Source organism: Lissotriton helveticus, chromosome 1_1 (assembly GCF_964261635.1).
Source record: "Lissotriton helveticus chromosome 1_1, aLisHel1.1, whole genome shotgun sequence".
Classification (NCBI taxonomy): Eukaryota; Metazoa; Chordata; class Amphibia; order Caudata; family Salamandridae; genus Lissotriton; species Lissotriton helveticus.
The window spans coordinates 1,261,923,840-1,261,949,857 of NC_136057.1; the positions used below are offsets into that span (position 1 = coordinate 1,261,923,840).

The window sequence follows — 26,018 nt, forward strand, 5'->3', positions numbered from 1 at the left end:
AGGAATGACGTAGAATCGCACCTAGCACCTCCTGGAAAATACTGGAGAATTTTGTGTCAAACAAACACTGTTTATGGCTCTGGCTTTTAAGAACATGCAGCAAAGGTGTGTAAAAAGTTGAGCAATCCTGAGAAAGATTCAAGGAAGCTTGGTTATCACCTGTATTGATTCTCGTCTCAATGGTCAAGGCTGCTGGTGGAACCTGGCTGCACTTGTAAAAGTTAATCATAGTTAATTATTACTGCTGGAGGCATGATAACACCTCCCGCAGGCATATATGGAAGGCGGTGCAGGCGCGCATGCTTCAGAGCCTTTGTGAATTTCTTCCAAGAGCCTTTATTGGTGGCCTGCTGGAATGAAGTCCCTGGCAGCTTTCTGACACAGGTAGGTTTCCATCTGGTGGGACATGAATTGGACCTGAAGAGGACATTACACAGCCAATGGATGAGAAGGAATTAAGGCCTAGATTTACTAAGCGTTGGGCGGATGCTCCTGTTGGGCTGAGCAATTTTGTGCTAAGCCCTTGGTCTTTTTTTTATGCTAAGTAAAATGTGGGCAATTCTTCCATTGCTTTGCACCACGCACAACTTTAGTGATTAATCCCAATGTATTTGACATTAGAAACTCGAATGGCATATGCTTGTGAACTACATTAAGTACAAGGGGGATAGCGAATTTCATTGAATTGAATTGAAATTGAATTGTGTACGTTAAAGCCACTCTGGGCAATTCTGTGCAGGTTCAGGGCAATTTGTTATCAGTGCCTGGCCATGTTTAAATGACAATTACACTAGTGAAAAGTACAAGCACGGCATTTACACTTACTGGCTAAAACACCTCCTCAATTTGCTCCAATTGCTATGTGCAAATGTGGATTCAAGGCTGGTGCAAAATTGACCATAACTGGTGCAAAATTGTCCCGTACAGGTGCGTTTTAAGTTATCTGGCTCAGGGTGATACAGCCCCTATCTTGTTAGGTTTTACATAACAGAACAACTTTAACAAAAAGGATGGTGTTGATACATTTGAGAATTGTTAGGGCTTGCCCTACCGTGATTAAAAGCAACGGTAAATGGATGTAAATAATTTTAATCGCAGGGTTTACCTTTTAAGATGGATTTAAGATACATAAAAAAATGCTTTAGTAACGAAGTTAATGCTAGAATGGAACATTGTTTTATTTATTGTTGTAAGCGTAGAGTAGCGTTTTTTATGATATTAATTTTTAAAATGTATATGTAAAGCGACATAACATATCTTGTAGCAAGTATAATAAAGTCTGCCCCAGTGTGCCGGAGGTCTTTCGGAAATACTCATTTGGGCCATTTTAAAAAGAACAATTACTAAGATTGTTTATTTTTATGAATATATTTTCATGTTTTAATATGTCATCCACAAGTCAAATTCCATGGTCTGTGGGTTTTTTTTTAAAAGCTGCTTCTCCTTGTATTAACTGCTGGGGCAGTTCGGTGGGCTAATGCGCCTGCTGTAGAAATCATTGTGAAACCTGCCGATCTGCAGCTCGAACCCAAACAAGTTTAGCCTGCGTGTGTTCCTCTACTGTGGTCATGGTGGGTACTGTGGGGATGGGTGACAGTAACCCATGTTTTAAAACGGTACCACTTTCTGGTGGCAGCTACTGCGTGGAATACAAACATAGAAATATGTTAAGCCGTTTAAATTTTAATTCCATCAAGAAGTTACCTCAATTCTGAGCACAAACAGTGGGTGCAAACACCCCTGGCGCCCCAGGACACTTTGTGTAACATGGTCCTAGACACTTTCAGGGATCGAGTCGGGGTACCACGCGGGTGGACGGCGTCCCCCCACTTATTTTACCGGGAGCTCGATTACTGGAGGAAATGGAGCCACACATTCACTCTTTGGCCTCTCTGGGGCGAGACTGGAGCTCATTCAGAACGCTGCTTACGCGCTGGCCTCTTTGTTGCAATCGCATCTAAGGGGTGAGCGAGGGGAGGCAATGAATCTGATGGTGCAAGCCACCTTTCATGGCGTCACTTCCTGTCGTGACGTCAGCGTCCCCCCACTTCTTTTTTTTTTAGGACTTGCGCCCTGCTTGTGCTGCATTACATAAGTGGACGCAATGGCATAGAAGCTGTTAGGAGTCGCGCTAATTATATGCCACATAGAAGTGGCACAAAGTCAGTGATCCCAAAGACTGAGCTCCTTAGAAGGGGGTGTGGGGGTCCCAGTAACCCACAGGTATCCCCCTGCGTTGGGTGCAGTCTCTTACTGTCTCTGCACCCCTTTTAACTGAGGGCGGGCCTCAAGCTGCAACTGAAAGGTTAGACTTAGTTATGTGTTATGTTAGTGAGTTTATAAAGTGTGTGTGTACACCAGAGGCGCAACTAGAGTCAAATTTCGGGGGGGGGGGGGGTAAGAAAATATTTGGGGGGGCTGAACCTTTAATCAGTAGGCAGAGTGGAGCTGCAGGGCCTCCAACAAGGGGTGAAACAACAGCAAGGCCTAATTAACATTCAAATGGTCTTTTAAAGACCTGTGAAACGTTCGGGTGTGGCTGTGTGTGTGCCCGGGATCTGTCTCATCCCGGGCTGCCACACACGACGGGGGGGGGGGGCTGAAGCCCGGTGAGTGCAATGGGTGTTGCGCGCCTGGTGTACACCAAACGGTTTAAAGGCGCTATAGTGGGAACAAAGAGGTGAGATACAGAATATGCAGTGTATTGGGCTTCAAACAGCAGGCACGCCTGCTCTCTGAAAAGGCTTTGACAGTACTAGGGTGTACCGTCCTATTCTGTGCCTGCCACACATAGTTAAGGATCCACAGCAGAACATGTTCCCTCTTTTAGGTCATGTGGCCCCTGCTATCCTAGTTTAGTTTGAACTGGAAGATGTTTGTTTTTCAGACCCCTGAGTGGCTTGACTAGAAGAGCATCAAACACAAGCCCAAGGGACCCCAGGTGATCACCCAGCTCTTTCACACTGCTGGACACCATGATCGAAACCGTGGGGAACCAGTATGTGGTGGCCAGGCCAATATACTCGGAAAACTCCTTCAACGACCAGCACCGGAAGCTGGACCGGTACCACAAGAAGTTTTTGGACCATCTACGGGTCTGCTTCAGGTAAGGAAGACCGCAGACTGCATCTGCCCTGCCTTTTACCCCTAATATAAAACTTTATAAATAAATAAATAAATAAATAAATGCACATTTTTGCACCTCCCTCAGAGGTGGTCTGATTCAAGCATGGCCACAATTTTGAGTGCATTATGTGAATTTTACGTGCGGTGTTTATTTTATAGGTCTGTTCTAATGTAAAACAGGATGATACTGAGCACCACTTTGCCTATGTGCTGCTTAATTTCTTTTTGTGGAGGTCAGTGCTGTTTTTCATCATCAGAGTAAAATAATCCATCTTTGACGTTTGTCAAAATTCAGTGCTTTTTTCATCAAACATCAAAGCTTAGATTACTTAGAAGGTCAAAGTGCGTATATTTTCCAAATAGAACCAATGGAATTGATGTTCCAATGTTCTCCTGGCATTAAGAAAGCACGAAAATATGACTTGTTTAAAAGGGGAAACGGCCACTACAACGCGGCCGTTTCCACGAATACATTAACCACGCATGCATTACAACGCATGCGTGGTTAACACGAAAGCCTTTACCACGCATACCTTTACTACGAGGTATGTAGTAAAGGCATATGTGGTAAAGGTTCAAAATTTAACAAGGGGGGGCTTGGGGGGGTCTCCCCCCCAAATAAAAACCTCACCTGAAATCACGTCATATTATGCAGGCAATCGTCGTCATTTAAGAGGAAACGGAAAAAAACTTCAGTTTCCTCTTAACGACGTACGACGTCACCACGCAAGAATTAGAGGAAAAGGTTATGCGGTAAAAAATCATTCCGTTGTAACGCATGCGTGGTAAAGGCATGCGTTGCAACGGAATGCGTTGTATAAACATACAACCGTTTAAAATGGTTTTGTTGCAGCTTAAGAAAATGAGATTATTATTGCTCGTCCTTAAGATTGGTTAACATTGACGGCTTAAGACTGTATTGTATTGTAATGTATATGCATGTATATAGCGCTTACTACCCCTGACGAGGCGTCGCAGAACTTTTTCGGGGAGTAGCACGCTACTCCGGAACCCATAAAGGATTAGTGTTGAATTAGTATAGTGTAATATGAAACTAATTTGAGTGGTGGATAGGTTAGTCAGTTATTTGGATTCAGCAGAATAGCGGAGGGATAGAAGAGGGAAAAAGGTTTGCATTTATATAGCGCTTGTTACCCCTGATGGGGTGTTGAAGCACTTTTTTTTGGCGAGTAGCACGCTACTCCGGAATCCATAAAAGATTAGTGGTGAATTAGTGTAGTGAAATATGAAAGTGAAATGTGAGTGGTGGATGTTAGTCCGTTATTTGGATTGGGAAGGATAGCGGAGGGATAGAAGAGGGGGAAAAAGGTTTTCATTTATATAGTGCATGTTACCCCTGATGGGGTGTTGAAGCACTTTTTTGGTGAGTAGCACGCTACTCTGGAACCCATAAGGGTTACTGGTGAATTAGTATAGTGTAATCTGAAAGTAATTTGAGTGGTGGATATTAGTCAGTTATTTAGATTGAGAAGGGTAGCAGAGAGATAGAAGAGGGACAATGGTTTGCATATATATGGCGCTTGTTACCCCTGATGGTTGCTACACCACGATAACTCAGGCCCATTGATTGCGCTCCTTGATACTGACATAAAAGTCATAACATTATACATAGAAGCTGGAAATAGCTGAAAAAAACGTGTGCTTCATTTCCTTATTACAGTCTATTAAGACATTACTACAGACATGTAATAGGGAAATTACAGCAGTACTCTACTAATACCATTAATTACAGTAAGGTTGTGACATCACAATGCCTAATGCCAGGGCCAGATCTGTGTGAAAGGCTCGTCACTCAGCAGAACTTCCACTGCTGCTCAAGCAATGAAAGAGATCATTAGAGTTCAGCTCTTTCTTTAGAATTATTTTTTCAATGAAATGCAGTAATTAACCAAAAAGGGCACATTTATGACTATATGTGAATCTACTGAATAGCTGGAATGCATTACGTGAAAATATAATCACTCTGCTTGTTCTGCATAGTTTACAGTTGGTTTTGATAGTGGGCTACATAGCACAGGATAAATAAGTTGTTCGACAAATCACAAGCCACGCATAATGACTTTTTTCAGATGTCACTTATAGTTTGTTTCATAAGTAGAAGCAAACATCCAAAGGCATAATCTTGAAGTTTAGGGGTAAGGTTATAGCGCAGTCATGCATTTGAAGGAATAAAATACCTCCTGCCAGACTCCCATGAAATATTGACAGACACCTTGGAGCTCCTTATCTTTCTAAAGGCACTTGGTCTTCTTTCTCGTTCTTTCCCACACCCACTTGGTTGACTTGCCACATGCTTATAATGTAGCTTAGGTGACCCTCCATCCTTTAATTCCATTGTAAATAGAATAAATGCAACTTGATCAGCAGGTCTTATGGAAGTCAGAGAGCTATGTTATGGACAGTATAGTTCAGGGCCTGGAGAATGTGCTGATTGCTCTTCACCCTGAGAACAAAAACCAAATGAAGAACAAGTCAAAACATTCACCCCCAGTCAAGAGATCTGGGTTAAATCCATCATTCTTTTGCTCACCATGCCACCCAGTTTAGATGAGACCCTGAGAAAGCTGAAAGGTAAAGGCAGCTTAAGGTTTATCACATGATACTAAAGGTTAGGGATGAGGGACAGAGGGTGATGGAGGTCTGCCGGGACAATGTCAAGCCAATATTAATGTGGTCAGTTATTGTGCTAATGGGTCAGTAGAGATGATAGTTCTGGGAGTAAGTGGGGATTTGCAGCCATCTGGCCAACTGGGAAGGTTTATTCAGGGAGAGGCAAATAACCCATTGGTAGGTATCAGCAGGGCCAAATAATAGAAAAAAACACCATCAATAGGGCGGTGTGTTTTTCGACTGTCCCCAAGTATTTGCAAATACCAGGTACTAAAAATGGAAGCTCAAAAAAGAATAGTTATTCAAGAAAGGTCAGACGTGTTAATGGCAGACACATTTCTGCCACTAATAATAACTAGGCCTGTGCATAGTTTACTATCTCAGCGTTTCCCATATTTGTTAAGGCATATAAACTTGGCCTTTCTGGGACAACATACCCTGACTTTACCTACAGACTAAGTATTGTAACAAACTTTTCAATATATTTAAATGTTGAAGTTTATAGATTTGAATTTTACACACGCTTTAAAACACCAATATTTGTACCCAGTATATTGTTAATTAACTCCTTTGATTGTTGTCTTACACCAGGCACATGCTCTAGTTATCTGCACAGTTCCAGTTTCCATGTGCGTGACTTACCACTACAGGACAGTAAGCTTGCCAGCTTGTATGTTTGTATACCTCGAATCTGCAGACATTGTACAGGCATTGCTGAAAACAGACAGATTATAAACATACATTTAACTATTATTATTCTAATGCATGACTTTTTTTATACAGTGCAATAGCAGGACGAGCTTTGAGATGTTTTATCTCAAATGAAGGTTCATTCTTCTGTTGATGTTTATAGTTATCACAATATGCACTTTTTATGAAAACTAAAAGGAAATAATCATACCTTTTACATGTTAAGATACAACGAAGTTGTATTCTGTACTTTTAAGAGGGCTCCTAGACCCTCTGTGTCTTGATTGCTATCCCTTGATAATTTATCCGTTCTATCATCCATGAAGTTATTTTGTATAATATAATTAGATGAAATTATTGTTTAGAGCCAATAAACAAACAATTTTAAAAACAGCAATACCATGTTTTGGTAAACCAGGTGAATACTTAGAAGCACCAGGGTCTACAGGCATCTAAACATAAACTTAAAATTGACGATCATGGACATTTGTAAATTGATTTAGATGTTTCATGTCAGAATTCGATACTTAAAATGAAATATTGCTGCGGATAATATCTATATTCAAAATTTGACTGTTTCCATTTATCTTTTGATGACTTACTTGCTTCTGTTCATCTCTGTGTTGACACAGTGTAGCTTCCCTCCTCCGTCTCAGGCTTCAAACTCCGCTACTTTGTAGTATCCAGTCCCTGGACTATCACTAATGCATTATTATACTTGTGGCACATTGAACTCCAACTTTAGGTGCACTTTTTCTGATTCGAGGTCTTCTGATTGAATTGTCCACTGGGACCACACCCTCCTTGTTCTTGCTGGTTGTACCTCTTTCTGGTCTCCACAGACTTGGGGCTGGCACTCTTCAGTGCTATCCTAGTTTAGCTCTTCTTGAGCATTCAATGCCAAAATCCTACTTCTGCGCCAATTTCTAACCCTCCTATCCTGAGTGTCGTCAAAACAAGGGCATAATTTAGGGCTTTGTCACTTTGGTTTTCAACAGTATTTCTGGGATATTCTTTCGACCCTTTACATTCTTGTTATTTTAAAAATGCTTTGTGACTCTCTGGTAATTGCGTCAAATTGTCTGCATGCCCTCCCGAGGCATGTCAACAACCACAGGAATTACAACATGTTTGCCAGCCACATTCCAGGTAGCACCTTTTCCAGCTCACAACCCTTGGATAAGTTCAAACAGTTGATGAATAACTGAACAATGTGAAATTTAATGAATAACTTTCTTTCAAAATCCAGATAAACCTCCTTTGTCACTCCCTCTTGATCTTTTGTCTGCCTGGCTCATTGCATTTATACCATGCTCGCGAACATTACGGTTCTCTTTCGCAGTCTTCCTAACCAGCAAACCAAAAACGTTAAAACAATTGAGATTTAAAAATGTTCCTGATTGCAATAAGAGAGTAACATTGGCTCCAGAGTAGCATTGACTCAGGTGGAGGGGGGTGCATTCCAGAATTTGGGCCCCTGAAATGAAAAGTCGATGCCACCTCCACAGATTAACTTAAAGAATGGTCCCTCCACCAAGATTTGTACTTCTGAGAGCTCTACAAGGTCTATATGCATGCATTCTCTGCATTACATAGGAAGATGCCATGCCATGGAGGCACTTGTAGACAAAACAATGGAACAGTGGATATTGTCAATGACTGGCAACCTATGCAAGGTCTCCCTGGCTGTCACGGTGTGAGCTCTGACTTTTAAGATTGGCAAACAGGCCAACAACTGCGTTCTGTGTCCTCAGTACATTGCCACAGTCAGGGAAATAAACTCATAGTCATCATCTCAAATTAAAGATACATTCACTTTTTTGAAGCCATGGCGCAGTAACTCTTACTCCGAAGGTTTCCAGATCTTCTACAAACGTTTGTCAATTGAATGGATGGAAAGGTGAAATATGGCTTTCTAATAATAAGCAGTAACTTAAAACAAGATGTTACCATTTCTTATCTTCTAAGGAAATGAGGCTCCAGTCTATTCCAAATCATGCCAAATGACTTGTGGTGGCGTGCATTTTTTTTCAATTGGGTGAGTGGGAGGTTGTGCTACCATCAGGGTATGTAGGACCACTCCGCCCACAAATGTGAATGCATCCGGGTGCTAATTTAGACCCAGATCATGATCGAGGGGGAACAGCCTTTACCACAAAGTTTTTAACATGAAATGTAAGTTTTTTATATCGAAATTACTTTTACCAAGTAAGTCTTTACACTGCATGTATGTTTGAATTGGTGACTTTGCGATATTTAGTTTATATATATTTTAAGGGTAAATAAAAAAGGGGGTGTTGGGGGGTCTCCCTCCAAAAAGTAAACCTGTAACCGACATAAACGTAATTTTTTAAAAATATATAATTTTGTTTACAATATTGTTTTAAGATTATTGTATAATTTTTTAACAGTAGGAGGCAGTGTTAGACTATGACTGGACATAAGCGTGGAAATAGTGTGCGTGGTAGTGGATTGCATGGTAAAGGTATATCAGATGTGAGTGAATTTAAATGCGTGTTAGTGGTATGCGTTTGAAAATCTGTGTTGTGAAAACGTGCATGGCAAAGTAGTGCGTGGTAATGTCATACAACCATGACCAAGGCTCCCTATTGGAGCCGAAACATGTTGGTTTATTTCCCAATGTGTTCAAATAAAACACTATTCTCTAGCATCCATTACTATTCAAAGCATGTGTGTTTCATAGCAGAGGAGAGGTGAATTTACTGGTGTGGAGGGGGGGCAGGGGGTTTAATATTCAAACTTAGCAGAAATGTTACTTCCTAAATAGGTCATGCTACTGTTTTTCTAAGACTTTCTGTTTTGCTTGTTTAACACAAGAAGCTCAATTTTAGTACAATTATATCTGGAATTTTTTTTAAAAATCGGCATATTGAAGATCTGGTTAATTGCTGCATCCACATTAGAGCTAATAATCAAAAAAACTATTTGCCTTGAGAAGCGCTTTCTCTTGGTCCCTGATACTGAGAATGTAGATCACCTACTCTAAAGGTTTATAGCACATTGTTCAATGAGTAGGATAACAGCTCATCGGCATACTGTCTGGCTTCTCTCATTTCACTTGGCTTCCTGCCATTCTAGATTTAGGCAACATGTAGCAAATGTAGGCTACATATAAAACGGGGTGTCAAGCATGGCTCTGAGAGCCCTGTATTTTACAATATTGTTGAGATAACTGCGTAAAAAGTGTACACACGAATCTAAACCCACCAAGATTGCGTAGTTAGAAGTTATCCTGAAAATCTGGGTTGGACCTGTCCCTTTTGGACCAATGGTGGGCACCCTTGAATTAAAGCTTCACCATGGCAACAGGCCATGGCAACAGGCCATTGCAGGCTGCTTATAGGTCGATGCCTGGTCACTGTTGCATCATTTCCCCCCATCAGGTTAGCTCTGGCTTACTCCATCAGATCTACACTGCTGAAGTTGCCTCAGTACTGGGGAAACGCTCAAAGGACATACAGATATTAAGGTGCACTAGACTAATATACAGTTGAGATGTCCTATGCAGTTTTACTCCCACAGTTCAGCAAACAATGATGCAGTTGCGCGGTGAAGGAGGCGTAGTCTGTAGGCAGGAGCGCTCAATTGTGAGATGGGGTTTATTGCTTTCTCCAGCGTAATTTCTTAACTTAAATTTCGGGGTTGGTTTACCACCAGCTGGTAAAATTTTACTGTCTGGTAGAGCACTTACAACTGCGCATTTTATCACTGTGTTTTAACTCACTTATTGAGGGATGGAACTTACAGCAGCAAATTTAACATTGGCCATTCCCCATGGTAAACTTAATTTGCAGTGTAATAGCTTACTTTATGTTTATGACCAAAGTTTGACATATATAACACCTTGAGTGTTACCTCGATGCGCTATTTTCGTCCATTTTCGACTTTGTACCCGAAGATTTATGTGATACTGAAATCATCGGCAACAATGACGGATACATAATGCAAAGGTTGTGACTATAGACAAGGGATAGAGTACTTATGCATCTGCCGGCCTTATTAATAGTAACTTGCTTTCATATAGTGCCTCACACCACACTTCTCAGTGCTGGAAATAACAGGGGCTACTGTTATCTAATTTACAGCACTCAATAAATTGACCTGAGACAGACGGGAGGCTGAAGCTGCACAGCGGGGATTGAATGAGTGAGTTGAAGATCATTGCAAAAGTCAGAAACAACCGTTGAACTCACAGAGCCATTCCGCGAACTCACAGAGCCATTCCGCGAACTCACCGAGTAATTCCGTGAACTCAACGGGCATTTCCGTGAACTCGCCGACCCATTCCGCGAACTCGCCGACCCATTCCGCGAACTCGCCGACCCATTCCGCGAACTGGCCATCCCATTCCGGGAACTCACCGAGCCATTCCGCGAACTCATCGAGCCATCCCGTGGTACGGGCAAACCCCTCTCAGGTTCCAGGGCGGGCTTAGATTCTGCAAATTCGGTTAAATGATGTCCGCTTAAGTTGAACAGGGGACCCTAGAAGTCTTACCACTTTGCAAAATGTACACTAACCCTATACTTATGCCTGTAAAGCAGTAGCACTAGTCAGCTCCAAAAATTAAAGCTTCATATTTAACGTTATATTTGAGATTGCTTTTTTTTAATTTTCTTTGCTACAAGTTTGTAAATTCGGTTTTGGTCGATAGACTTTTATCGTCTGACGCTGAGAGATCATGCTCTTTATCAGTCTCCTTCCTGTGTTAAATGGTATCCTGCAAAATGGAAGGGGTGGCTGGTCTCATCCAAGCAGGGGTGTAGCTCACACACACATATAGCACCTAATAGTGGTGCCAAACTCCAATAAAACACCTGAAATATGTCTATTTTGTCAGTGTATGGGGTGCGCTCCAGAGGCAAAATTCAAATATGCCTGACACACCAAACACCTTTGCAGTTTTCCGACATCCAATATGAGAAAAGACTCTCCCCCATCCAACTCAGCCCAAACACCACCCCACAGCCTCACCCCAGTAGCATGTGTACCTACAGGATTGATTTAAGTTAGCATGTAACATTTTTATAAAGCGCACAATTGCTGAGGCGTCTTAGCGCTAAGTGTTCCTACTAGAAAGAGACTACGGTGAATCTACTAAAAATGTGCAGAGAAAAGCCATGTCTTTAACAATTTTCTAAAAGAAGATATGTTGGACTGAGATCTCAAGACAAAGGGTAGAGAATTCCACAGCCTACAGGCCAAGAAAGAAAAGCTTATTCCTCCCCATTTTGCTTTCTTTATTTTGGGAACTGTTACTACTTTTGTAGTACCGGAACTTAAAATACGATTCGGCATGTGTCAAGAAAAAGACTGCTGAAACTATACAGGACCTCCGCGGTGCAAGGCCCTAAGAACGATCCAAAGGGCTTTAAATTTGACCCACTCTGTCACCAGTAACCAATGAAGGTCATGAATGCCCTTAGAGATCGAGTTAAACTTGGGAATCCTGAGAATCAGGCGAGCAGCCGCATTCTGGAGTGACTGAAGTTCCAGCTGCAACTTTTTTTTTATGCCCAAATAAAGGTCATTTCAAAACTCTATTCTTGATAGATCAAATGCAACCATAACCAACTTCTACAAATCCACCAGAGTGAAAGGTAACACCTGCCTCACAACCCTAAGAAGTTGAAAGCAGGAAGAATGAATCTTGTTTATTTGATCTGAAAAGCAAAGCTGTTCATCAAACCACAATCCGAGATCTTTTACTTTCTGAACTGGATGGGGAGAGGGGGGGATACCTAACGAAGAAGGCCACCAAGATGTGTCCCAGAAAGAGAGGTTAGAACCAAAGAGGATTACCTTCATCATTTTAAAATCCAGTTTTAAATCATTATCTTGAATCCAGGTGACAATGTTGAGTAGACATTCCTTGAATTTAGTAGCTACCACATTGGCATCAAAGGAAATGGGCACTACAATTTGTGCCATCTGCATATGGCAGCACAGTGAAACTGTAAGACCTGAGTTTTACCAATGGAGGGACGAAGAGTGTAGGTGATTGTGAGGAGTTTTGGGGCACCCCACAGGGGGACAGGGGTCAAGCAGGGACCCTGATTTAATGGTCTACAAGAGATCCAAAATGATCCAGCAGAGACTGACTACTTTCAACGCCATCTGTAGATTCCAGAGAAGGAGAAGAAGGGGACCACATGCCATAACTGAACCAGACCCTTTCAGATATGGAAGAAAATTCATCATATACCCCTGACACCTTGGACTGAAAATCCTCTGCCAGCCTGTTGCAGAACTCTTGCGAGGGTACAATAAGTTGTACATTATTATAGTTAGGAAGGAAATTGACTGTTCTCATTAGATCTTAAGTAGAATCCCTGACCAACCCTATTTTATCAGTAAAATATTGAATTTCTACAACATAATCAACTTTTAATACTCATTTATCTCCGCTTTGTATTGCAATTTTTTCCCCTTTTTGTAGTCAATTCTCCTTCTTCTTTCAAAACACCTAGGGGAATACGATGGGGCAGTGGAGATTCCCAAAAACCTTTAAAAGTTTTTAAAGGTGCCATCTTCAAGGCTGCCAATTCTAGCTAGTTATAAAGTTGTCAGTATCAACTTCAACATTACAGTTTAGGTCAGGTTTCTGTTGTATCAACACCTGATCCAAAACTACACCTTCAACTTACCTCCAGAGGGGTTTCTTTTTGATTTTCAGGGACCGCATTATGGTTTGTCCAAGTCAGGGGAATCACTCTGTCTAAGCACAGCCTAGCTGAGCTGTAGCTGGGCAATCATTCTTTTCTAAACGAAAATTAAAATCTCCTAATAATGCAAATTTAGAAAACTCAACACTGGATTCCATTAAAGTCCGAACAGCCGTAATGAAACACCCTTGTGAACTGGGCGGGCAATAGACTAATGCCCTATGGAATGTGGGGACCTTATTAAAACTAAAAGTGAATTGCAGGGTCTCATCGCATAAGTGTGAAGCCGTAGTAAAAGAAGTATTAAAATGACTGTGGTACACCACTGCAATTCCCCATTTACCTTGTCTATCTAAACAAGATATCTCATAGCCATCCGGTATAGCAGTGTTTCCCAAACTGGGGTCTGCGGACCCCCAGGGGTCTGTGACACATTCCCAGGGGGTCCGTAGACAGCAGTTTTAAAACCTCAGCAAAGTTTCTTGTATAATTAGCAGCTTCCTAGCTACAATAAAAGTGTCAAGATAATGCCAGTGATTAATGTACCTGCTTGGAAGAGATGAGAGTTTTGCTCAGTGGCAGCTTTGACTTAACTAATGTAGCACAGAGGGTTAATATGCCTACTGCAAAGAACATGTAACATGCATTTTAAAAAGCAGTATTTTATGTGCATAGGTCCATGGTTACTGCTTTTGGCACAGAGATTCTTTTGATACTGTGCACTTCATAAGTGACAATCGTAATCTAGCAGAGGGATCTATAAACTGTTATCAAAGAGCTGCTTGCAAACTGATTGTTACCAGTTAGTTACTTATGTTCTTTCCCAGTCATTCATTATCCTGATGCTGCTAAAAAGCCTCGTACTGCGAAATAAAACCAACAATTTAAATGTTAGTCATGGAGATGCAGCACCAACCTTCCCATTAATTTTTTTCCTTTTTTGCAAATTCCTTCAATATAAAATAGTAAGGGCCAAATGTATGACCCGTTTTTATATGCGCAAACGGGTTTGCAAACCCGTTTGCACATGCAAACACCTATTGGGCCATGTACATAGCCTATTTCGCGAGTCTCCATTTTTTTGCGACTCGCTAAATAGGTCTTGCAACTTGCTATTTGGAAGGGGCATTCCTTTCCAAATAGCGAGTCTCAAACCATGTACATATGTTTTGCGACCGCAATTGCGGTCGCAAAATATTCGCAATTCCCACCTACTACAAGTAGATGGTAATGCATTCGCAAATGGTAAGGGGTCCCCAGAGGACCCCTTCCCCTTTGCAAATGCAAGCAAAATTATTTTTTAAGGGCAGGCAGTGGTCCCAGGACCACTGCCTGCCCTTAAAAAATGAAACAAAAATGTTTCATTTTCTTTTTTTTTTTAAATGCATGGAAAACGGGCTGCATTTTTAAAAATAAACTGCTTTATTTAAAAGCAGTCCCCGACATGGTGGTCTGCTGAGCCCAGTAGGCCACTATCCCTGGGAGGTCTGGCATTTCCAATGGGCTCGCAAATTGCGAGAGGCTCATTAATATTAATGAGCCTCGCAATTTGCGACCCCATTGGGAATCCCAAACAGTGTTAAACACACTGTTGTACATTTCAGTTAGCGACTCGCAATTTACTACTCGCAATGTGTCGCCAATTGAGTGGCGCTAAATGAAATAGTTGTACATCGGGCACCAAAATCCTTAGAAATTTGAGTATTTGTTTTGTGTGCACGTGTTTGTTTCGAATTACTGTTTTAATATTTAAAATTTAGGTCATACAAATTGCTTGGGGGTCCCCGGCTTCCAGTGGTGACTCAATGGGGGTCCTCAGGAGTCAAAAGTTTGGGAACCACTGCCGGGTATAGCATTTACCAGGTCGTAGGAACAATCCTATGAGCAACTGGCTGTTTGTAAACACATTTGATTGAGCGCAACCCTTCTAACCAGAGAGATTAGGCAACGCCACTGAAAAGGCGGAAAATAACAACACAAAGCAGGCATGCAGGCATACAGGCATGCAGACCGATCTTATGTTGAAGCACTCCAGGCACACGCACTCTCCAGGCCAACTGCTATTCAGAGAGCTCTGTCACTTGACAGGAAGTTTGTAAAGAAGCACAATAAAGCTCGTTCATCTAGAAAAGAAATGCCAACCCACCTGTGCACCCACACACATACACACGTAAAACCAATGTCCTTTGAGGCGACTTCGGTAGACCAAGAAGGACTTTTGGTGTGAATTTAATTGTGTTTGTCAATGCATGTGATAAAGGGTGGGGTGTAATCACAGTAGTAGCAGGGAAGTGCTACAGTTATCATATGACAATATATAATTCGACCAGACTGCACATTTCTACACATTTGTTTACTATTTTTCCCCTGAAACTGTTTTAGCTGCTCCTCCGAAAAGGCCAAGAAAATCGCCTACACGTTTCTGCCAATCGCATCCTGGCTTCCAATGTACCGCTTTAAGGAGTGGCTGGTCAGCGACATCGTCTCTGGCATCAGCACGGGGCTCGTGGCGGTCTTACAAGGTAATCTATTCCTGAAGATTGTCAGCAAAACTATGATCAAACTGTGGTCTAGACAGAGGACAGGGAACACAGCGTAAAGGAACAACATTCAATCAAGAGATCAAGCAGAGGTGATCAAAATCGAAACAGCCAATACATAACCTTTAATCACTGGAATACATCGATAAGCTATTGCCTTTATTTTTAGCTCACCTTTGCCCTTATTGAAGGGAGTGATCCTAAAGTGATGCCGTCCAGCCCTATCCCAAAAAGACCAGATCATGGTAATCAGAAACCCCAGATGCATTAGGGTAATGGAGTCGTATAGACACCATTAGAAGAGCCTGGGGCAAAAACACCCCTGGATTTTGCACATGATTTACAGATGAAGGCTAAAATCAGTAACACCAGATTTAAGAGATATCTGTGCCATTTTTCATGTGGCATTACCCTTAGCCCTCTAGCTCGAGTGGTCAATTTCCTCCCAGTAGGACCTAGAAGTAAAGGTTGGTACAGATTTGAAGTCATACTCCGCTAGGTGCAGTAGCTAAAATGGGTGAACACAGAAGTTTGATCCTTACTTTTAGACTGGTCTGTGGGTCTAAATAGACGAGGTTCAACAGCCAGGTATAGATGGAATCTCCAGGGATCGAAGGCCGATGTATTCATAGACCTGCATGTGAAAGCCATCATGAGCTGCTTAACAAGTAATGGAAACTGAATGAGGACAGAAGCTCCTTCTATTAGTCGGGATCCCTGCAATGACTGCCACACAATGTTTTAAGTATGAAGGGGAAAGTGCCCTTTGTTATTTATATATCTGCAACATTGTGATCTTCGAAGGAACATCTCACCATTTAGGAATTCTGAGAAACCCGATCCAAGTTTTTTAAATGTCCATGTACTTATAGAGGAGGTAAATACCTAAGTATTCCCTTATTGTGTGACACATCATTTACCTTCCTCTTCCCACAAACTGAAAATTAAGTCAAGGCAGTAGAATTGTTTGCCAGTAATTAGCCCACCCTTGCCTACCTTGCATATTTTGGCATGTCAGGTACACGATGGGGTACAGAAAGATGCAACTTGGACAAACAAATGTCCCCACTCAAAGGATGCAAAAGAAGAACTCTATGTTTTCTAAGTTTTAAGATTGTCTTAAGTAACAGTGCTTCAAATCATGAGTGTCGATGTTTCTTCAAGAGGATCTGATCTATGCTATGTTTTTTTCCCATAAGTTAAAATCTTATTACCATGCCTAACTATAATGTTAATTTAACCTTTTTGCCAGTGAATTTCAGTTTGTTTCAAATATATTCTTAAATGCAGCATATGTTACACCTTCCTTGGATGGGCAACCCCTCTGCACATGGCGTATGCCCACACAGGATGAATTAACATAAAATTAACCTCAGTGGAAGATATTTACACAGTCAGTCAGTGGTTATGTTGCAAGTGGCAGGCCCACCTGGACCGCCATTATAGACCTCTGGTGTAAAACTAGAGTGATTGACTTGACGGCATGCTGGAGGACCCACACCAGCCCAAAATGAAATAATAAGGGTTTAGGGCTTTTCCAGAAATGTAGAAAGCTGCAGGATTGTGATAAGAGCCTCTAGAAATGATGGCTCTCGCCAAAGAACCTTTGTCCACCCGCGAATGCCAGGTATAATTTAGTTCTCTCTTGAAAGATCATGACCACAGATCTCCTTACACGTTTTACCGATCTGATCTTGTCTCGCAAGTAAGATGGTGCTTTACTAAAGACCTGAGGATCTCAATTTTATTCTCATATGCTGAGTTAGTCAAATTGTTTGTTTACATGCAAGGAATTGTGGAGCACATGTCTGGCTGCAGAACTGACTCTCACAGACCAGCCTTGACTAGGGTTTTCCGAAGGAGTTCCTGAAAGACCGGGTCCATACAGATTTTCAGGAAAGCCACATAAGACAGATTTACATAGAGTCAGTCTCATTTTCATGGCCGTTAGATATTCTGAAAAATCGGCATGGATACAGCACTCCTGAGTTTGGGTACCCATGCGCATTGTAGATGTAGGTATGGAATCTCTGGAATTTATGAAGTTTATGGGTTAAGGACTTACTCCACGTCAGACTCCATGGGGGAGGTGGGGATCACCATTTCAATGCATATGGGCACTTATCAATGGATCATTTGATCCTCATGAAACTTCTGCATTTATGACAAGTTGGAGGTACTTTACTATCACACCTCAAGTCTCTCATGGTATGCCACACTTTCTTTGGGAATCTTTTTTTGTTTAAACAACTTAAATTATTGCGAAATTTGTAAAGTGGGGTGATGCTAATAGAGTGTAGAGTATCAATTACAAGGCAAAAGGCCCATGCATGTGGCATAGCTCAAAAAGAGGGTGTCAAGTACTCCAGAGTGGGTAAGAGTTGGTGATAAGGAAAGGAGAAGGACATCAAAAGGTTATAAGTTGTCCTAAAGTTTTCATATGTTTTTTGGAATAGCTTCTGGATTTCTTCATGCTCATTAGTGTGTCTGTGTTTGTCTTCTCTGAATGTTGTGACGTGGTTGTTCAAGTGGTCAACCAATGGAGTCCAAGTAGAAGTCAGAGGTGCATGGAACATTGTCTGCCAGTCTGCGAAAAGACAGCTCTGAAAGAGGAGGGTGGTTCTGCTGTATTTCTATACCTTGGCTTTTCTATGATCTTGGCAATTACTCGTTTTTCAATAAATACTAACCATGAACTATTTTGGTGGTTTGCAGGTCTCTCATTTGCTCTGCTGGTCGACATTTCTCCCGGGTATGGACTTTATGCTGCTTTTTTCCCAGTGATAGCGTATTTTTTCCTTGGAACTTCAAAACACATATCAGTTGGTAAGTTTAAACACCACCAACAAACTCTTCTCTGTAAGTAATGTATGTCCCCTTTGCAGTTCTTTAAATGGAAACATAGACATGCAGGTACTCACTACTCCAGAGTGCCTCCTTGCTACCAAAAAGTGCAAGCACTCTCCCATTAAAAGTATAGTACCAGTACTGAGAAGTTGTGGTATTTTCCCTTTTAAATTAAAGAAGCGCAGGTACACAGTACCTTAGAGTACCTGCCCATTTAATGTTTTGCTTTTTCGGTGCGAAGCTGCCATATATGCTTGCATTAAATATATCTGGGGATTGCCATGGCTAATAATGTGTTATAAACTCATATCGCTGTCATTGCGAATCTATTCTAAAACTATTCTTGCATCCATTATTGCCTCTTTAACATCAAACATTAGTGCACTCTTCATCAATCGACAGGTCCATTTCCTGTCTTGAGTTTGATGGTGGGAGCAGTGGTATCCCGCATGGTTCCGAACCCTAATACTAATCCAGGGACCGTGGATAACAGCACCGCCAATGGGACTTTGTCTTATGAAGAACAGAAAGTAATAGCAGCTGCATCGATAACCATGCTGGCGGGAATATTCCAGGTATGTGCTGAATCCACTTATAATCAGTCATTGCTTGAGTATTTAATACTCGCTGCTTGTTTCCAGGTAAGCGTAGCTGAAATGGTTCTAATCTCCTCTCCCGTAACTCCAAAATAATAAATGTGTGTCTTATCACAAACTATCTTGCGTCACCAACAGTTGAATTTCTTCATGGTATTAGTTGCTTGATGTAGACAGACAGATTTGTGAAAAGGGCACTTGAATGTCAACAGTAAAATCTATTGAGAATATTTCAATTTGTTTAGCAAAAATTGTATTTAATTAGAATATCACTCGTAACAAAGAAAAACATGTTACGTGGTGCAATATTGCTAACTCCAGCCACAGCTCAACTTGCTGCTGACAAATTCAAATACCAACCTCTGCTTTAACCACAGGCAAATTCATATATTGCCCAAAAAAGAAACTAATATGGTCTTTTCTCTCTTCTGGCAAACTGAGCAGCCATGTTATTTGATAGACATCATAATATAAGAGGTTTGACAGTGTTAGCACCAATACTGTAGAACGTCTAGAACTTTTATGAACTAAAACACTGTGATTGGGCAGAGTAGGGAATCAGTAGACACTGCCAAAAATTGAGCTGGTTTGCCCAATTTATGGACCAGTTTTCCTGGCTTACAAATAGTTTTTTTTACATTTTAACAAAATATGCTTTTAAACTTAAAAGAAGAAATTGAAGTACTGTAAAAGGGGAAGAATCACAAAACCAAACACAGTAAAATCGACTTCGCCGTGCCTTTTAACCAATTTGACCTACATTCAAGCATATTCTGCAAGTTTTACTTCTTTGTGTCAGGCACAGGGATACATTTTTAGCGTACATTTCCTGTTTAGTCCATCTTTTCTGTTTACTATATGCCTAGAAGTGTAAACGAATCAGTGACGAGTGTCTCACTAAAGTCTTTCTTTGTATTTTCAGCTGGCCATGGGATTACTTCAGATTGGATTCATCGTTGTCTATTTATCCGAATCATTGATTAGCGGCTTCACTACTGCGGCAGCAATCCACGTCTTTATTTCGCAGCTGAAGTTTATATTTGGGCTTACAATTCCAAGCTTCAGTGGACCTTTAGCAAGTTTTTATGTAAGCTTCAATCTCATATTAAAAGTTTAGTACAACTCCCTCAATCACTCCTATAGCGCACACATTTGCACTCAGGGAATTAGGAAAGAATCTCTGAAAGCACTCTTTTTAAAAAAACTTATTGTTATTGCAATACAGCACAGATATCACATTACATGTTAACCTTGCAATTTACAGTGCATCAGAGATAGGCTAAGTATCAGTACATTATGTCACAGCTGTCTACCTGGGTGCCCATAGGCTCCGCTCAGTAGCTTCATTGGTGGGCTCATTGTAACTGTACGGTATACAGAGAAGTTCCCACAAAGGAGAAATATGTGCAGCATTAATTATTAGAATTTGTAATTAAGGAAATAAGAATACAGACAAAAAGAACCTTGGCAGCATTTGGTGGCGGGAACTCACCCCAAAAGGAAAAAACAGGACACCTCAAGTAGGTCTCTGAAAGCACTCTATGAACATTTGTGGAGTTTTGGCACATAACACAGACAGCAATTGAGAAGAGATGGGGGAGACAGCGAGAGTGAGTAAAGGAGAGAGAAAAGTTGGAAGAAAAAGTGAGAGAGAGAAAGAGACAGAAGGAGAAGACCAAGCAAGAGAGATGTCGAAAGAGACAGATGGAGGGAGTCCTCAGAAAGTGAGGCATTTCCAATCTCCAGAAAGATATGTCAAAATTAGTTTCATTGTTCTCAGATATCTGAAGAAATATCCTTAAAGCTATAAGAAAAAATCTTACTAAAATCCTGAAATTTTAGAAAGCTTTCTGAAATATTTAAAGATTAACCCCTTCGATGCTCATGACGGAACGGTTCCGTCATGAGCTACGGTTGAGCTGTGCTCATGACGGAACCGTTCCGTCATGACCACGCCCGTTTTTATTAGGGCCCAGCACCGGAGGGGGAATCGCGGTCGCGCTGAAAAGGTTAAGTCAATCCTCCATTAACAAATCTCTCCAGAATGTCTTAGATACCTGGTCTCAGTTTCTTTGACTAATCACACACCTCAGCCTCAGCAACCCTTTGCATGTTTGTGACCTTCAGAAGCACCCACACACTTGAGTCAGTGTCAGTCAACTGAATGGTTGAAATACTGGACATTTCCCTCTTCATGGGTGAGGAGAGCCTATCAGCTGTGTGACTGTGACTTCAGAAGAAGGACCTCACTAGACCCAAATCACAATATTTTTTGTGAATCTAACTGTAACCTAGGAGCCCTAACATAGAAATGTGTGATTTGAAATTCTACACTCATTACAAAATCAGGAAAATGCACTTATGGTGGTGAAAAATCTAACTATATGTACATTTTCCCCATTTTTAAGTTTATGGTTAGGGGTAGGCATAGGCGAAATTTGAACAACCACACCCCTGTAATTTCGGGAATTTTGCATTATGCTCATTTCCCAAAATTCTGGAAAACATTTTTCCATAACGGTTTGGGAATAATGTGAACGGCCGGAACGTGAGCAACTGTTGCTCGCCCACGTGTTTTTTGTGCTAGGCGATGCTGTATCACTCTCATTAGTGACTGGTAACAGACAGCTAAGGGTACCTGTTACCAGCCTCACACCCTTCCTGGGCCCATCTTTAGCAGATAGATAAAGAGAACACAAGAAGCATGGTGGATACGTAAAATTGTCTGAAATAACTAGATTATAAATTTAGAGTTAACTTAATTAAAATATAAATGTGTAATTGTGCTGCACAAGTGAACTTCAGTGTTTGCAATAGGTGAATTAAGCCACTCAGTTATTACACCGGTTTATGGACGGTGGTGCACTGGTGATTCTCCCCCCCCAACCGCCCCCACTAACAATCTTTCTATGAGTAAGGCAATGCCACCTCGGAGGGCTGGCTCTAGCAGGTCATAGATGTAAGTTGATACAGCAGCTCTGATATATATGCCTGTTTGGTAATTAAAAGAAGCAAACCCAATTGAAAATGGGATTGCCCACATGGAGGTACATTGGAGTGCTCAATGAATAGGGTGTCAAATGCCAGTCTTGAGCTATTCTTTTGCCTTTCAGAGGCGTTTGGGTCTAGTAGCTAGGGCTAGACCATTCCCTGATGTATTCCACGATTTTATCGTCAGAGTAAGAAACAGTGTAAACGAGGTGTGGTGGTAAGGAGCACACTCAGCAAAAGTTCCCCATTTCATTCTGGTAAATGCAGTTTATGATCATTTCAGTAACTCAGAAGTAACAAGGTGTTCATCATCAGCTGCTGCAGGCAGTACTGGTATTTCTAGACGTGTTTTTGAGTGATTGTCCTTGTTCAGCAGGAAGTAACGGATCTCTCCCGGGATGTGTGAATTGCTGCTTGTGTTGCATTGGGTCAATACCACTCAATGGTGAGCAGGTGCGTCTAAAGGCGCGTCATTCTAATCACTCCAGGAGGAGCTTTAAACAGTGCAATGTAAACAAAGAAACCTGCAACTTCACCTAAATGTCCCTTCACGTTTGTTTCTCATGGTGGGCATTCTCGGCATACAGATATTTAGGCTTCCTAAAAGAGAAAGTCTCCAAAATTTCAAACATGAGATTTTATGACAAGTTCTGCCTGCGACATTAAACATATGTGCATTAACCCGTCAGCAGTTTATACAACACGACAAACAGAACTCTCTAAAACACACTGCAGACTCGAGGACTTCCCTATGGCGAGTTCGAGTTCTCGTAGGCAGCTGCAGTGCGAGCTAAAAAAACTCTGTTATCAAGCTGTGTACTTCTTTAGAAGCAACTGTATCAGTCCGACGCGAAGCAAGAGCAACGGCCTGGTTGGTTTGGGTAATCCCGCAAATGTACTACGTAACCGTCCACGTGCAGAGTTCTGCCGTTATCCACCACAGGCCTCACGTTCGAATGTTTAGATACACTTTCTACCATGATGCTGCCCCAGCCCCACGCGCTCTCTTTGTCATGTCGTCATGTCCACCGTCCATGCAGCTAATCTTGTTGGCGTAAATTAGCAAACCCTTCCCTCCCCTCACTGCACCCCAGTGCACGTGCATAGTCAAATGTGCAGCCAGTTATTGTATGTTGCGCGCATTAGTTAATTTGTGTCAATGGTAATGAATCTTTACTTTATATTACCCTAGCATCACAATGAAGGAACAGACCTTTTGTATAAAGTATTGTGTGTAAATATGGATTTTGGTTTCATTTCACAGACTTTGGAAAGCATATTTGGAAAAATCACGAATACAAACGTTTGCGACCTTGTTTCATCGATTGTCATAGCGGTCATTGTGTTTGCGGTGAAGGAAATCAATGATCGTTTCAAGGCGAAGCTTCCGGTGCCAATACCCATTGAAGTTATCATGGTAAGGTCTAGCTTGTGGCCTTAACTTTCTCTCCCCTGTTTTCTTTGGTTGATGGTGCAGTCCACAGTTCCTGCTGGGTGAGTCCGGCCATCCCCACTCACACACCCGTAGAGCCGGCAGAACTGTTTATTTGATAAAACGCAAAAGTCATACATTTAATGAGAAATTCTCATACTCTTAGACAGTGAAAAATGTGTGATTGCTGGCAAACAAGGTTATAAAATGAAACATGTTCCAAATCGGGATTAGATTTTCTTTACCTTCAGTACCGCATTTTTATTATGCCTTTAAATTCCCTGAGTACGTTGACTATACAAGGAAGCCCTGTTTCTTCAGATTATGTTTATTTAGCGCGCGCACACACCCCACACAAACTCATTTTTAAAAACAATTTTATTAGCACAGATAGTCAAGCGGACAGAAGGTAATACTGGGAACCATAAACTGTAATTCAGGTACATACATGTTTCTGCATTGAAGTTTATAACTGTGTATTTAAATATTTTTTTCTAAAATAATTAGTTGTGACTCACTCGTTCCCTCCCATCCAACCAACGAACAGTAAGGAAAACAAATGGATCCATAGCAGGTGCCTGCACAGTTCCACCCCAACAGTTAACCTATCCTCTCTTATGTAGCAATAAATATGATATGCAGCAAAAGCTGCAGAAATACTCAAAGAGCACTAAGTATTATGTCATAAAATAGCTTGTATATGTTAATAGTCAGGAGGTATTTATGAAGGACATTCATCGTCTTTACTATGAGATTGAAAGGTTTATAACATTGTATCCCATGCTTGTGCTATAAAGGTTTTTACATAATGCTGCCTGTTCTTTTCTACACCCGTGGGTACTCTCCATCTCAAGCCCATAATGGTTGTAGAGTGCATTACCTCCTTGTCCGATCTCCCCATCACAGTCATTAGCACATGAGCGTATGCTCCTTCTACCAGAACAGTCACAAAGTAGATTTGAAACACCCTTTTTCCATCACCCCTTGGGCGTCAAACAGTGGCTTTAAATACCGTAATCGCAAACCTCACTTCCTATTTCAGCTTTTCTGCTCCAGAGGTCATCAAGTAGAGAAAAGTACGTTTGTGAGTTGTGTCTGTGTTGGATATTGGTTCGCTCTAGCGACTACGTCGCCGTTGTAAGAGGTCCTGCTAGGTGGATCCATTAACGGCTAAGGTCCCAGAAGTAAGAGCTCTTGCCAAGCAGAGCCAATCGCCACGAAGAAAGGGGACCAGCAAGTAGGGTTGAGAGCCACAGTCTCCCGTGCATTTTTGCTGGAAAGTTGAACGGAGGCTGGGTGTCTCAACCAAGTCCAGGGCCTCACAGGGCCGCGCTGTCATTGACTACACGCGCATGCACCAGGAAGAAGGATATGCACCAGGAAGTAGAGGAATAGGCTTCCGGAAGACTTCCTCTTCTTGTAATTTGGGTATTCCTTAGCAACTAGTTGTTATGATATGGAATTTCTGCCCAAAGCTAGTGGTTCCTGATTGGTTGTGGTAACAGGTAACCAGTTATTCAAGGAAGCCTGCAAAACCGCTCCTTTGGCAGTATGGGGGAAGGCAAGCAGTCAGAGAAGCGTAAGCTTCTCGAGGTTGAGGAGCCATTCCTATGGTATCATACCTACAACTCATGAATCAGCAGGATGTAGATGTTGCTTAGGCAAGGGAATCTGCAGTGTCTCCCAAATGACTAAAATGGACTCCGCAGTACCCTGGACCGCAATGATGATGAAGTGGAAGAGGAGGTCGAAGGAGACTGATTTAGGAGTCTGACTTGAAGAACATTACAGGAGTAATAGGGCCTTTCCTGATTCCCCAGTGATGGATGAGACCAATCATTTCTATGCTAATTACCAATGGAAAGAGCCAGAGTCCCGCCTATTCAGAATATTAAAGAGGGAGAATGGAGGGATGTGGGTAAATATTATTTCCCATGCTTTTTGGCTAAACAGTATAATTTTTACAAGGTTTTTCTGATTAATTCCTGACCCTGGTAAAGTTGGATTCTTTGATGGCTGGTGTGTCCATGCAGGAAAATTATCATTTTGTGGAATGCTTTTCCCTCGGATGCTGTTGGCAGGTGAATTGGTGAAGCATTAAAAAGACCCTATGCAGCTGCTAATCGTGCTAATAGAACAACAGCCTATTCAAGCTATGTAGTTCACACTGGTATAGGATTTTCAAGGATTACCTGATCTGGTGGGGAAATGGCCACTACAACGCGGCCGTTTCCACGCATAACATTAAACACGCATGCATTACAACGCATGCGTGGTTAACACGAATAGCCTTTACCACGCATACCTTTACTACGAGATACATAGTAAAGGCATGTGTGGTAAAGGCTATTCGTGAAAAAGGGGGCGCAGGGGGTCTCCCCCCGAAAAAAAAGCGGGAGAAAAGAAAAGAGGCCTTGGGGGGTCTCCTCCCCTAAAAACGCACCTGATAAAGGCAATCAACGTCGTTAGAGGAAACAGA

General features: G+C 41.7%; 1 protein-coding gene across 5 annotated transcripts in view; it reads left to right on the forward strand.

Moving 5' to 3' along the window:
- The first annotated feature begins 264 nt into the window (after nt 1-264).
- LOC144822512 (chloride anion exchanger-like) overlaps nt 265-26,018 on the forward strand; it is a 113,626-nt gene continuing 87,872 nt past the window's right edge. For all 5 annotated transcript variants that reach the window (XR_013608632.1, XR_013608633.1, XR_013608634.1 and 2 more), the window contains exons 1-7: nt 265-384; nt 2,888-3,106; nt 15,516-15,655; nt 18,389-18,499; nt 18,923-19,095; nt 20,039-20,203; nt 23,372-23,524. Coding sequence is in view for 1 of the 5 variants with exons in the window: in XM_078680141.1 (XP_078536267.1) it covers nt 2,976-3,106; nt 15,516-15,655; nt 18,389-18,499; nt 18,923-19,095; nt 20,039-20,203; nt 23,372-23,524 (873 nt within the window). In the remaining 4 variants the exon portion in view is untranslated. The remainder of the gene's footprint in view (nt 385-2,887; nt 3,107-15,515; nt 15,656-18,388; nt 18,500-18,922; nt 19,096-20,038; nt 20,204-23,371; nt 23,525-26,018) is intronic.